This window comes from Phocoena sinus, chromosome 8 (genome assembly GCF_008692025.1).
Source record: "Phocoena sinus isolate mPhoSin1 chromosome 8, mPhoSin1.pri, whole genome shotgun sequence".
In the NCBI taxonomy this organism is placed as follows: Eukaryota; Metazoa; Chordata; class Mammalia; order Artiodactyla; family Phocoenidae; genus Phocoena; species Phocoena sinus.
In genome coordinates this window covers 59,998,399-60,012,685 of record NC_045770.1, presented here as the reverse complement: position 1 = coordinate 60,012,685, position 14,287 = coordinate 59,998,399, and the positions used below count along the sequence as shown (strand labels likewise).

Genomic DNA, 14,287 nt, shown 5'->3' with positions numbered 1-14,287 from the left:
TTTTGCGCGATTAAAGACATTGTTGGAAATTCCCTGGAGGTCCAGTGGTTAGGACTCAGTGCTTTCACTGCCGGGGCCTGAGTTCGATCCCTAGTTGAGGAACTAAGATACTGCAAGCCGTGCAGCATGTCAAAAAAAAAAAAAAAAAGGCATTATCAAGAGAGTGAAAGGTGAAAGGACAAGCCACAGACTGAGAGAACATATTTGCAAAAGATATATCTGATAAATGCCCGTTATCCAAAATATACAAAGAACTTTTAAAACTAAACAATAAGAAAACAACCTGATTAAAAAAATGGGCAAAAGATATTAATTAACGAATACTTCATCAAAGAAGATATACAGATGGCAAATAAGCATATGAAAACATGTTGCACATTATATGTCATTAGGAAGTGCAAATTAAAACAACAACATGGGGCTTCCCTCGTGGCACAGCGGTTAAGAATCCGCCTGCCAATACAGGGGACATGGGTTTGAGCCCTGGTCCGGGAAGATCCCACATGCTGCGGAGCAGCTAAGCCCATGCGCCAAAACCACTGAGGCTGCACCCTAGAGCCTGTGCTCCACAACATGAGAAGCCACTGCAATGAGAAGCCCGCACACAGCAACGAAGACCCAACGCAGTCATAAACAAATAAATAAATAAATAAATCTATTTATTTTAAAAAAACAACAAGGGCTTCCCTGGTGGCGCAGTGGTTGAGAGTCCACCTGTCGATGCAGGGGACGCGGGTTCGTGCCCCGGTCCGGGAGGATTCCACATGCCGCGGAGCGGCTGGGCCCGTGAACCATGGTCGCTGAGCCTGTGCGTCCGGAGCCTGTGCTCCGCAACAGGAGAGGCCACAACAGTGAGAGGCCCGCGTACCGCAAAAAAAAAAAAAACCACAACATGATACCATTACACACCTACTAGAATGCCCAGAATCTGGAACACTGACAACACCAAATACTGGCGAGGATGTGGAGCAAAAGGAACCTTCACTCATTGCTGGTGGGAATGCACAGTAATACAGCCACTTTGGAAGATAGTTTGATGGTTTCTTAATAAACTAAACATACTCTTACCACATGATCCAGCACTCATGCTCCTTAGTATTTACCCAAAGGAGTTGAAAAGTTATTTCTACACTAAGACCTGCACATTAAGGTCTAGAGCAGCTTTATTCATAATTTCTAAACCTTGGAAGCAACCAAGATGTCCTTCAGTAGGGGAGTGAGTAAATAAACTGTGGTACACCCAGATAATGGAATATTATTCAACACTAAAAAGAAATGAACTATCAAGCCATGAAAACACATGGGGGACCTGGGGACTTCCCTGGTGGTCCAGTGGTTAAGAATCCACCTTCCAATGCAGGGGATGAGGGTTCAATCCCTGGTCGGGGAACTAAGATCCCACATGCTGCGGGGCAACTCAGCTGGCACACGACAACTACTGAGCTCGAGTGCCTTGACAAGAGAGTCCGTGTGCCGCAAACTACAGAGCGCACGTGTCCTGGAGCCTGTGCACCACAACTAGAGAAAAAAAACCTGCATGCCACAACTAGAAAGAAGCCCGTGCGCTATGATGGAGAGCCCGCGTGCCGCAACAAAGACCAGACGCAGCCCAAAAAAATAAAGAAAATAAATAAATTAAATAAATATTTTATAAAAAAGACACGGAGGAACCGTAAATATATATTACTAAGTGGAAGAAGCCAATGTGAAAAAGCTACATACTGTATGTTTCTAACTATATGACATCTGGAAAAGGCAAAAGTATAGAGATAGCAAAAGGATCAGTGGTTGCTGGGATTGTGGGGAGGGGGGTGTAGGCAGAGCACAGAGGATTTTTAGTGCAGTGAAAATACTCTGTATATTATAATGATGGATACCATTATGCATTTGTCCAAATTCATTGCATGCACAACACCAAGAGTGAACCCTAATGTAAATTATGGACTTTGGCTGATTAAGATGTGTCAATGTAGGTTCATCAATGTAACAATGTTACCACTCTGGTTGAGGATGTTATAATGGAGGAAGCTATGTACGTGTGGGGGCAGGGGATATATAGGAAATTTCTGTATCTTCCCCTCAATTTCATTGTGAACCTTAAGCTGCTCTAAAAAACGAAAGCCTGAATAAAAGTTTTTTTTATTAGAGGTGCTCAGCAGCAGGTTTGAAGTGGCTTCAGGTTTGAAGAATCTATAAATGTGAAGATGGAAAACAGAAATTGTCCATTCTTAAGAACAAAAAAAAAAAAAAAGGGAAAAATGAACACAGCCTCAGGGACTTGTGGAAACCATCATGCATACCAAAATATGCACAATGGGAGTTCTATAAGGGGGGGAGATATAAATATTATAGTACTGGAGGAATCATGGCCTAATCTCATATTTTATAAAAAAAATTAATCTACACATCTGAGAAGGTCAATGACGTCAAGATAATATAAACTCAAAGAAATTCACACTTAAACACATCAGAGTCAAACTACTAGAAGACAGAGAATCCTATAAGCAGCAATAGAAAAACAATTTATCATGTACAAAGTACCCTCAATAAGAGTAACTGCTAATGTTTCATCAGCAATGATGAAGGTCAGGAGGCAGTGGGATAATATATTCAAAGTGCTGAAGTGAAAAAGCTCAATCAAGAATTCTATAACCAAGGGGAATTCCCTGGTGGTCCAGTGGTTAGGACTCCCTGCTTTCACTGCCAAGGGTATGGGTTTAATCCCTGGTCAGGGAACTAAAACCCCGCAAGCTGCACAGTTCATCCAAAAAAAAAAAAAAGAATTCTATAACCAGAAAAACTATCCTTCAAAAATGAAGGAGAGGGACTTTCCCTGGTGGCACAGTGGTTAAGACTCTGCGCTCCCAATGCAGGGGGCCCGGGTTCAATCCCTGGTCAGGGAACTAGATCCCACATGCATGCCACAACTAAGAGTTCACATGCCACAACTAAGGAGCCCATGTGCTGCAAATAAGGAGCCCACATGCTGCAACTAAGACCCAGTGCAACCAAATAAATGAATATTTAAAAAAAAAGGAAGGCGAAATTAAGACATACCCAAATAAACCAAAAGTGAGAGAATTTGTTGCTAGCAGACTTTCTTTACAAGAAATACTAAAGGTTATTCTTCAAGCTGAAATGAAAGGCCACCAGACAGTATATGAATCCCCATGAAGAAATCAAGAGCATAAGTAAAAGTTAATATACAAAGAAATATAAAATATGGTATAAATGTATTTATGTTGTAACACTTATCCTATCTAATGGAAAAAGACAGCTGTGTAAAATAATAATTATTAAAAGTCTGTTGATATGTTCATAATGTGTAAAATTATAATTTGTATGACAATAATAGTACAAAGGAGTGGGGGAGGGAATGAAGCTATATTGGAGCAAAGTTTTGAATACTATTGAAACTCGGTATTAACATCAACTAGATTGTTATCAATTATGATGTTAGTTGTAATCTCGGAGCAACTAGTAAGAAAAAACTCAAAAATTATAGTAAAAGAAACAACAAAGGCATTAAAATGGTACACTACAAAATATGAATTAAACACAAAGACGGCAGTAATGGAGAAGCGGAGGGACAAAAAAGACAAACAACATATATAAAGCAAATAAAATTAAAGATGTAAAACATATCATTAGTAATTACATTTTATATAAATGGATTAAATACTCCCAATAAAAGTGCAGAGATTAGCAGATAAAAAAATCATTATCCTGGGCTTCCCAGGTGGCGCAGTTGTTGAGAGTCCGCCTGCCGATACAGGGGACACGGGTTCGTGCCCCGGTCCGGGAAGATCCCACATGTCGCGGAGCGGCTGGGCCTGTGAGCCATGGCCGCTGAGCCTGCGCGTCTGGAGCCTGTGCTCCGCAACGGGAGAAGCCACAACAGTGAGAGGCCCGCGTACTGCAAAAAAAATAAAAATAAAAAAAAATAAAGCACTGAACAAACAAGGAATAGAAGGGATTTTCCCCAATGTGATAAAGGACATCTATGAAAAACCCACAGCTAACATCCTGTTCTATGCCAAAAGGCTTTACCCCTAAGATCAGCAATAAGACAGGTATATCCACTCTCATCATGTCTACTCAACACTGTATAAAAGTTGTAGCTAGGGCTATTAGTGAAGAAAAAGAAATAAGATCCATACAAATTGGAATGTTAGAAGTAAAACAATTTCTATTCACAAATGATGTGATATTCTATATAGAAAATCCTAAGGAATCCTCAAACACATGATTACTAACAAATGAGTTCAGCAACTTTGTAGGATACCAGATCAATATGCAAAAATCATTTGTATTTCTATACAGCAATGAACAATACAAAAATAAATTTAAGAATACAGTTCCAGGCTTCCCTGGTGGCACAATGGTTGAGAATCTGCCTGCCAATGCAGGGGACACGGGTTCAAGCCCTGGTCCGGGAAGATCCCACAGGCCGCGGAGCAACTAAGCCCGTGCGCCACAACTACTGAGCCTGCGTCCTAGAGCCCACAAGCCACAACTACTGAGCCCGCGTGCCACAACTACTGAAGCCCTTGTGCCTAGAGCCTGTGCTCTGCAACAAGAGAAGCCACCGCAATGAGAAGCCTGCGCACCGCAACAAAGAGTAGCCTCCGCTCGCCGCAGCTAGAGAAAGCCCATGCACAGCAACAAAGACCCAATGCAGCCAAAAATAAATTAATTAAATAAATAAATTTATTTTAGAAAAATAAAATAAAATGTGTGGCCCAGGATAAAAAAAAAAAAAAGAAGAATACAGTTCCATTCACAATAGCTTAAAAAAGAATCAAATACACAGGAAAAAATTTAACAAATGAAGTAAAAGACTTGCACAGGGGACTTCCCTGGCAGTCCAGTGGTTAAGGCTCTGTGCTTCCCAGCCGCAGAGCACAGGGAGATCAGCTCGGTGCTTTGTGACCACCTAGAGGGGTGGGATAGGGAGGGTGGGAGGGAGGGAGGGAGACGAAAGAGGGAAGAGATATGGGGATATATGTATAACTGATTCACTTTGTTATAAAGCAGAAACTAACACACCATTGTAAAGCAATTATACTCCAATAAAGAATTAAAAAAAAAAAAAAGACTCTGTGCTTCCACTGCAAGGGGCGTGGGTTCAATCCCTGGACAGGGAAATAAGATCCCACATGCCACATGGCGAGGCCAAATTAAAAAACAACAACAACAAAAAAAAAACCTTGTACACTGAAAATTACAAAACATTGTTGAAAGAAATGCACAATCTAAATAAATGGAAAGAAATTCCATGTTCATCAATAAGAAGACTTGATAGTGTTATGAGGACAATACTCCCCAAATTGATCTACAGATTGAACTCAATTCTTATCAAAATCTCAGCTGGCTATTTTGGAGTAACTCACAACCTGATCCTAAAATCCATATGGACATGAAAGAGACCTACAATAGCCAAAACAATCTTGAAAAAGAACAAAATTAGAGGACTCACACTTCCTGATTTTAAAACTTACTAAAAAACTATAAGACAGTACAGTAGCAGGATGGAGCTGAGAGTCCAGATTTTTGACAACAGTGCTAAGACAATGCAAGAGGGGAAAGCATAATCTTTTCAAAATATGGTGCACGGACACAACTGAATATTCACATGCAAAAAAATTAAGCTGGACTCTATTTTACACCACACACAAAAACTAACTCAAAATGGATCAAAGGCCTAACCATAAGAGCTAAAACTATAAAACTGTAAGAAAACGTAGGGGAAGAGCTTCATAATATTACGTTAGGCAGTGATTTCTTGGATATGATAGCAAAAAGCACAGGTAACAAAAGGAAAAAAAAGGCAAATTGGACTACATCAAAATTTAAAACTTCTGTCCAGCAAAAGACAATTAATAGAATGAAAGGCAACATACAGAATGGGAGAAAATATTTGCAAATCATGTATCTGATAAGGGGTTAATCCAGAATATATAAAGAACTCCTATAATTTAACAAAAACAAAATAACCTGATTAAAAAATGGGCAAATAACATGAAAAAACATTTCTCCAAAGAAGATATACAAATTACCAACAAGCATACAAAAAAAGGCTCAACATTACTAATCATTAGAGAAATGCAAATCAAAACCACAGTGACATACCACCTCATATCCACTAGGATGGCTACAATTAAAGAAACAAACAAACCAACAGAAAATAACAAGTGTAGCCAGGATGTGGAGAAATTGAAATCCTTGTACACTGCTGGTGCAAATGTAAAATTGTGCAACCATTTTGGAAAACAGTATGACAGTTCCTCAAAAATTAAAAATAGAATTACCCTATGATCCAGCTATTCCACTTCTGGTTATATATCCAAAAGAATTGAAAGCAGGGTCCCAAAGAGATAGTTGTATACCTGTGTTCATAGTAGCATTCTTCACAATAGTCAGAAGGTGGAAGCAGCTCAAGTGTCCATTGATGGATGAATGGATAAAATGTGGTATATACACACAATGGAATATCATTCAGCTATAAAAAGGAATGAAATTCTGACACATGGATGAACCTTGAGGACATTATGCTAAGTGTAATAAGCCAGTCACAAAAGGACAAATAATGTATGACCCCAATTATATGAGATATCTAGAGCAGTCAAATTCTTAGAGACAGAAGGTTGAATGGTGGTTACTGAGGACTGGGGAGAGAAGGAAATGGGGAGTTGCTGACTAATGGAAATAGAGTTTCAGTTTTACAGGATGAAAATGTCCTAGAGATTTGTTGCATAACAATATGAATATACTTAACACTACTGAATTGTATACTTAAAATGGTTAAGGCAGTAAATTTTATACAGTCTGTATTTTACCACAATTTTTTAAAAGGCTAAAATATTGTTTAATTGAGGTATTCTCATTTATCAGATTTGAGACAATTTTTCTCTGTGACCCTGGACTTCTGTACCTCATCTTCTACCTGTGTCCATCTGGCTGCTCATAAATTAATCTGATAGCTGCCATTTAAGCCTACTCAAGCAACCTAAATGTCCATCAATAGATGAATGGAAAAAGAAGATGTGTTCATAGTAGTATTCTTTACAGTAGTCAAAAGGTGGAAGCAGGGCTTCCCTGGTGGCGCAGTGGTTGAGAGTCCGCCTGCCGATGCAGGAGACGCGGGTTCGTGCCCCGGTCCGGGAAGATCCCACATGCCGTGGAGTGGCTGGGCCCGTGAGCCATGGCCGCTGAGCCTGCGCGTCCAGAGCCTGTGCTCCAAAACAGGAGAGGCCAGCCACAACGGTGAGAGGCCCATGTACAGCCAAAAAAAAAAAAAAAGGTGAAAGCAGCTCAAATGTCCATGGATGGATGAATGGATAAAATGTGGTATACACACAAAATGGAATATTACTCAGCCATAAAAACAAATGAAATATTGCCATTTGCAGCATATGAATGGATGTACAGATTATGATACTAAGTGAAATGTCAGGCAGAAAAAGACAAATATTATAATACTTATATGTGGAATCTAAAACAATAATACATTGCCATGTGGTGTGGCCAAAAAATATAATAATAATAATAATACAAATCAACTTATTTACAAAATAGAAACAGAGTCACAGACATAGAAAACAAACTTATGGTTACCTAACGGGAAAGGGGAGGGAGAAGGATAAATTAGGAGTATGGGATTAACAGATACACACCACTATATATAAAATAGATGAACGACAGGGATTTACTGTATAGCATAGGGAACTATATTCAATATCTTGTAATAACCTATAATGGAAAAGAATCTGAAGCTGTACACCTGAAGCTAACACAATATTATAAATCAAATATAGTTAATTAAAATTTTTTTAAGCCTACTCAGTATATGTCAGGCTTTTCTACATATAATCCTCAACAATCTTCTTGTGAGCAAACTGAAGCTGAGAAAGATTCAGTGATATTTCCCACAGTTGTGGGAGGGATGGAGCTATCACTGGGTCCCATGACCTGGCCCCAAAGCCTGGGTTCTTTCTCACTAGGTCCCATTCCCCTCAAGTTAGCTTTATCTTAACAACCGCTCGGGGTCAAAAATTCAGATCCCCCTTGGAGATGAGCAATCATCTAGATTTTGATGCATGTTGAATGTGTGGACCCTGGAATGAATAAATTAACAAATAAAGAGATGAATGAAAACAGGAATGGATCATTTGACAGACTAAAGCAATCCTGAAGAGGGTGGGATGGGAAGAGAAGGAAGAGCAGGAGGAAAACTGAAAGAGGAAATTGTATCTATGCTTCCCAGAGTTCCTAGTCAGTCTATCTGGCGCTGAGGACAGAGAACACAGAGGGCAGTGCTGCGGCTTGGAGCTGCTGCCAACCTGAAGACAGGCCAATCCAGAGTTGTGTGTGCGCCCAGCAGCAAAGGTGGCTCAGGCAAGTTGCCCTAAGGAGGGGATGGTGACAGGACACTGGGGACACTTGGCAGGTTGGCGCATAGGGGCGGGGCATATCTCTCTTTAAAAAGATCACTCTGGCTCCTGCGGGGAAGGTGACTTGAAGGGGAAGAAACTGGAGGAGGGAAGACCTTACCCCAAACACAGAGCCAAGGGAAGTGAATTCCAGAAACGTTTTCAGAGAGACCTTGCCAGGGCTTGGTGATCAACTGCATGGGGGATGGGGAGGGAGAGGAAAGTCTCTATTATCAACTCTTAGGTCCCTCGGTGACAGAGCCTAAAGGAAAAGATCTGTCATGGGCGGGGCGAAAGGTGAGAGGCAGTCATGGACAGAGTAGTGGGCCATCACTTTTGCTGGGGGTCTCCCACGACTCTAAGTGCTTGTCTGGTTAGCAGCTCCAATGTGAGGGACTCTTATGTTGTCCCTCAGGTCCTAGGGTCCTGCATTTGTGTTTTGAGGGATAAGGTAGGGATCTGGTGCATCTGTCCAGAAAGAGCTGAGGAGGCCAGAGTCACGATGTGGGGGGTGGACAGGAGGAAATGGCTTTCAGAGAATAGGGAAGGAAAAAGTCTGAGAAAGCAAAGCTGTTTAAAAACAACCACCCCAGGGGCTTCCCTCGTGGTGCAGTGGTTAAGAATCTGCCTGCCAAGGCAGGGGACACGGGTTCGAGCTGGTCCAGGAAGATCCCACATGCTGCGGAGCAACTAAGCCCGTGTGCCACGACTACTGAGCCTGCGCTCTAGAGCCCACGTGCCACAAGTACTGAGCCCGCGTGCCACAAGTACTGAGCCCGCGTGCCACAACTACTGAAGCCCGCGTGCCTAGAGCCTGTGCTCCACAACAAGAGAAGCCACTGCAATGAGAAGGCTGCACACCGCAACGCAGAGTAGCCCCAACTAGTTGTAGACACAACTAAAGAAAGCCCTCGTGCAGCAACAAAGACCTAATGCAACCAAAAATAAATTAAAAAAAAAAAGTAGAGTCCCAGTAGCAACCTAAATGTCCATCAACAGACTGAGTGGATAAAGAAGATGTGGTACATATATACAATGGAATATTACTCAGCCATAGAAAAGAATGAAATGATGCCATTTGCAACAACATGGATGGACCTAGAGATTATCATACTAAGTGAAATGAACCAGACAGAGAAAGACAAGAATCATATGATACTGCTTATATGTGGAATCTTTAAAAAAACAAACAAAAAAAACCACGCTTGTCATTTCTGTATCATTTAACCAAACACCATCCTGCGTGTTACCTCACTTGATCCTTGTGCTGATCCGGAGAACTCAGCAGAGCTGGGCTGCTGCCACCTCAGGGCTAACAGGGTTTCTAACCTGGCATGGGAACCCAAGTGATCCAGGGTGTAAAGGCAGGGCACTTGCTGGACACAGGATGAGGGCACTGTGTGTCCCTGGCCCCTTTCAGGGGAGCAGAGCATGGACCTGAATTATTTAGTTACTTTTCTTAGATCAAGTCCAGAGAGAAGGTGAGAGCACAAGGCATCTCCTCTACCTTGGGAAGATTCCCCCAGGGCTCACCCTCTAATCCCAGATCCCCTTCTGAGCCCTTCGAGCCTGAGGTGAGGGAGCCATCCCTTTTGCCGATCTTCTCTACTTCAGTCTCAAGGAGCCTCAGGACCCCAACACTGAAGGAACAGGGTCTGACCCCATCCTTCACTGTGGAGCTGGGGAGACTGAGGCAGGAGGTGAAGGGGGAACCCTGCACGGGACACTCTCCCCTCAGGCTTTGGTCTCCCTAACCACAGCTGCCTCTGCAGGAAAAGAAAGACATGCCCTGGAAATTAACACCCCTTCTGCTGTTTCTGGCCTGGGTGGCCTACCAGTGCAGTGCCCAGGCCAGGACAGATCTGCTCAATGTCTGCATGGATGCCAAGCACCACAAGATAAAGCCAGGACCTGAGGACAAGCTACATGACCAGGTGAGGATGGAGTGTGGCTCTGGGCAGGGAGGGGGCTTGTTCAGACAAGGAAGAGGAAGTCAGGGTGGCGAGGGAGGGGTCACGGGGTCAGCCCCTTCACCACACACACACATCCCGAATTATCACTGTGGGAGAAGGTGAAGGTAGGATGCGGGGGAGTGGCTGGCGTGATTCTAGGGGTGGCCTGCTCAGGATAGGATATCGTGTCGGCAATAAGGCAGAATGATCGTTTACTGAGCACCTACCAGGTGTCATGTGTTTTCCGTGTGTGATTTCATATTCCCAGGGGTCCTGCGATGTGGGTAGATGATGTTCTCCTCCACACGACACAAATTAGGAAACTGAGGCCCAGAGAAGCACACAGACACACAAAGGAATGGGACAGGACTTGCTCTTGTGGTGGGGTAGGGGTAGGACTGAGGTGGGCAACTCCAGGGGTTTAAAGGGTGAGAGACTTCACTGTATATTACTGCATAGCGTATCCCCTTTCCTCCTTTGCTCAAAATGCCACCTTCCAGTGAGGCTGTTCACAACCAGCCAGAAAATTTCAACAGTCATCCCATACTCCATATTTCCATTCCCTGCTGTAATTTCCTCCATATAACTGATCGGATCTTGATATATATTTTTTCTCTTTTAGTTCTTACTGTCTCCCCTCACCAGAACACATATTTCTGTTGTTCTCTTCTATATTCCCAGCATCTAGAACAGCAACTGGCATAAAACAAGTACTCAGTAATTATTTTTTAGTGAAAAAATAAAATACTTTGTATAAAGTATCAAGCGCTGTATAAATGAAAACTATTGTCTCCCCAAGACAGGGTTTCTCCCAGGTTCTCACTACCCCTGCCTCCCCATCACACTGTTGTAATTGAGTCTCTCCCAAGACCAGAGTTTCCGGAGGTCAAGGACAGAGAGGTCCTAACAGCGAGCGTTCCTAGGACAACCTACCTGGGGCAGGAGGGCAAGAGCCAAATGGGAAGAGGCTGGAGGTGGCAGAGCTTGTGGTCGGGGAGGCAGTTAGTCTCATGTCTTCCCCCCCGCTCAGTGCATCCCCTGGAAGAAGAATGCCTGCTGCTCTGCCAAAGTCAGCCAGGAGCTGCACAGGGACACCTCCTCCCTGTATAACTTTAACTGGGAGCACTGTGGCAAGATGAAGCCTGCCTGCAAGCGCCACTTCATTCAGGACAACTGCCTCTACGAGTGCTCACCTAACCTGGGGCCCTGGATCCAGGAGGTATTGGTGTCTCCCTCACCCCACCCCGGCAGGCTGTCGCCCAACTCAGTCAAGGCTGTTCCTACCAACATCTCAGGCTGACTGGAGCCCTCCCTCCCCCTGCTCCCCCCAGGTGAACCAGAGCTGGCGCAAAGAACGGTTCCTGAACGTGCCCCTGTGCAAAGAGGACTGTCAGAGCTGGTGGGAAGACTGCCGCACCTCCTACACCTGCAAGACCAACTGGCAAAAGGGCTGGAACTGGACCTCAGGTGAGGGCCTGAGGGTGGGGGGATGGAGGTGGAGAATGCAGAAAGGGGGTTTGAAGATTTGGGGTTGGGCAAGGATTTCTAAGGGGGGCCAGAAATGAGTTTTGGGCCCAGGGACTGAATGTCCGTGCCTACCCTCTCTCCCCCTGCAGGATCTAACAAGTGCCCAACTGGGACCACCTGTGGCACATTTGAGTTCTACTTCCCCACGCCGGCAGCCCTGTGTGAGGGCCTCTGGAGTAACTCCTACAAGCTCAGCAACTACAGCCGGGGCAGTGGCCGCTGCATCCAGATGTGGTTCGACCCCGCCCAGGGCAACCCCAATGAGGAGGTGGCGAGGTTCTATGCCTTGGCCATGAGTGCTGGGGCCATGCCCCAGGGGATTAGACCTCTCCTGCTCTGCCTGGCCCTGATTTTGCCACTCTGGCTCCATGAATGAGTCCAGCCATCCCCAGACGGTCCCCAGGTTTGATGACCGGGCTGGGCTCAGCTCAGCTCCCACAAATGAGGAAGCCATAAGCATGCCCCCATCCATTACCCATCCCTCTGTCATCTAGTTCCTGCTCCATGGTGGGGCCTGTGGTTTCTCTGACAGCCAGTTCTAAAAAACAGACCAACACATCCGTGTCTGATGAATTATTTTGGTTGTGAGTTTGTGGGTGGTAGAGGGCAGATTCCATAGTTTTTGGATTCCTTCAGATTAGAGAAATGAGACATGGGTTTGAAACCCAGCTCTACTACTATGTGAAAGTGAAGCAGTTGCTTGACTGCTCTAAACCATACCTCAATAAAGTGAAGATAATAATCCTTCCTTCTCTCATGGTTGTTAAATGTTGCCTAAAAACCATGTGTGCCTAGTGCCTGCACATTAATAGTCCTCAGGGATCCTGTTGCCCTTGTAGCCTCAAATGAGAGCGCCAAGTCCAGAACTTCGTTATTTGTACTGGGCCCCAAATACCCTTCCTTTCCCCCAGGCCTTGTCTGCCTGGCTCTGTGCTCAGCTCTGCTGCTCTGGGAAAGCTGGGGATGGGAGCCAGGGAAGGCTTTGGATTCCCGGGGGCAGGGGGTGCAGCGGGTCTGCTGTGAAAATAAATTCACCCATGTGGATTGAAGGGGCAGAGCTGGGGCTTGGGAGCCTCAGAGGAGGAAGAGAGCAGATTGGGGAGGGCATCTGTGAGGTTCCTGGGGAGGAAATACTCCGGAGCCTTGCACTGGTTCAGCCCTGCTGTATCCTGGAAGCGTGGCTGGAAAAGCGGCAGAAACCCTTAGGGGCTTCCCAGGGGCAGGAACTTCTCCGGCACCTTTGTCCCCTCCAGGGTTGGTAGATATGCCTCTCCTAGAGGATTGCTCTGTCGTTGCACAGCCCCCAGGAACTGGGCCTGAGTTTATATCTCAGGGTCTCCCCCTTCCCCTTTCCCCCTGGGGAAGCCTTTGTCTCCACATCCCAACCGCAGTTATCGTCAGAGAGGCGCAGGTACCTGTGTGAGAACGCCAGGCAGGAGGTGTCATCAAGCTAGGACGAGAACCCAGAAATGAAGACTCGTAGTCCAGGTCTCTCCCGCCGCCTCATACCAAGAGGTGACTGATAGGGGAAGCTGGCCACAGATTGGAGGACGAGTTATTGGGTTGCTGGAGGGGTCCTGAGACGCTGTTTACCGTGTGGGTGAGTCTCAGTCACTACATTTACCTAGTCTGGAAGGCCCCACGGACCCCGCTCCACGTCCCAGGCTTTGCTCCAGCTGGGTGAAGTCAATGCACATTTGAAACAGAGAAAGGAGCTCGTCGGAACTGACCCAGACACAGGTTCAATTTAGCAAAGTGAAAGTTCTCTCGCAGGTTAAAGGAGATCCTCCGACAGCGGCCTAAGAGTTGGCAGCAATGGGAGCCAGGCTGGAGGCCTGCGCCTTTAAGGATCCAGGGGGCGGAGGGGCGGGGCAGGAAGCGGACTCCCAGGAGACGCCGCCAACGGCTAGGTCTTTTTGTGGGGAGGGGCGGGCCAGACCCCCCTAAGGACCCCGCCCCCTTTCCGGGAGGCCCAGGGGCCCTACCGCCCCTTGTGGGAGGGGAAGGGGCCGGGGGTTGTCGGAGCGAGCCTGGTCTAGGGCGCTCCTGGCTCCGCGTCCCGCCCACAGAGGCTCGAGTTTGTTGACTTGGAGGGAGTAGCTGGGGTGGGGGCGGGTGCTAATAATACTCGTTCGTTCCATTGCCTCGCTTTACAGTTTACACAGCTGTCACCTTCGTTACTCCTTAATTAATAATAAAAATAGCCGCTGTTCGGGAGCGCCCACTGAATGCCAGGCCCCGTGCGGAGAGCTTTACAAGAACAGTCCTATTGAGTCTGCCCTCATAAAGTTATCCCCATTTTACAGAGCCGGAAGGCGAGGCTCTGAGAGGCGCCGTGACTCGCCCGAGGTCAATCGGCTGGTTAGCGGCTCCGGA

At 45.5% G+C, this 14,287-nt stretch overlaps 1 protein-coding gene and 1 long non-coding RNA gene across 2 annotated transcripts in view; one reads left to right on the top strand and one right to left on the bottom strand.

The window, feature by feature from the left end:
* The window catches only part of LOC116757474, a 65,092-nt gene extending 51,329 nt beyond the window's left edge, over positions 1–13,763 (bottom strand). The window contains exon 1 of the long non-coding RNA XR_004350982.1: positions 13,327–13,763. This is a non-coding gene — a long non-coding RNA (uncharacterized LOC116757474). The remainder of the gene's footprint in view (positions 1–13,326) is intronic.
* Positions 8,273–12,655, top strand: FOLR2 (folate receptor beta). Its single transcript, XM_032639058.1, has 5 exons — positions 8,273–8,397; positions 10,205–10,366; positions 11,415–11,603; positions 11,716–11,851; positions 12,001–12,655. The coding sequence occupies exons 2-5, from the start codon at positions 10,217–10,219 to the stop codon at positions 12,285–12,287; spliced, it is 762 nt and encodes a 253-aa protein (XP_032494949.1). The 5' UTR covers positions 8,273–8,397; positions 10,205–10,216; the 3' UTR covers positions 12,288–12,655.
* Positions 13,764–14,287: the final 524 nt, after the last annotated feature.

Coding starts and splice junctions, on each gene's coding strand:
- FOLR2 (XM_032639058.1), top strand. CDS start 10,217: ATGCCCTGGAAATTAACACCCCTTCTGCTGTTTCTGGCCTGGGTGGCC. Junction 10,367..11,414: donor AGGACAAGCTACATGACCAG/GTGAGGATGGAG, acceptor CCCCCCGCTCAG/TGCATCCCCTGGAAGAAGAA. Junction 11,852..12,000: donor GGGCTGGAACTGGACCTCAG/GTGAGGGCCTGA, acceptor CTCCCCCTGCAG/GATCTAACAAGTGCCCAACT.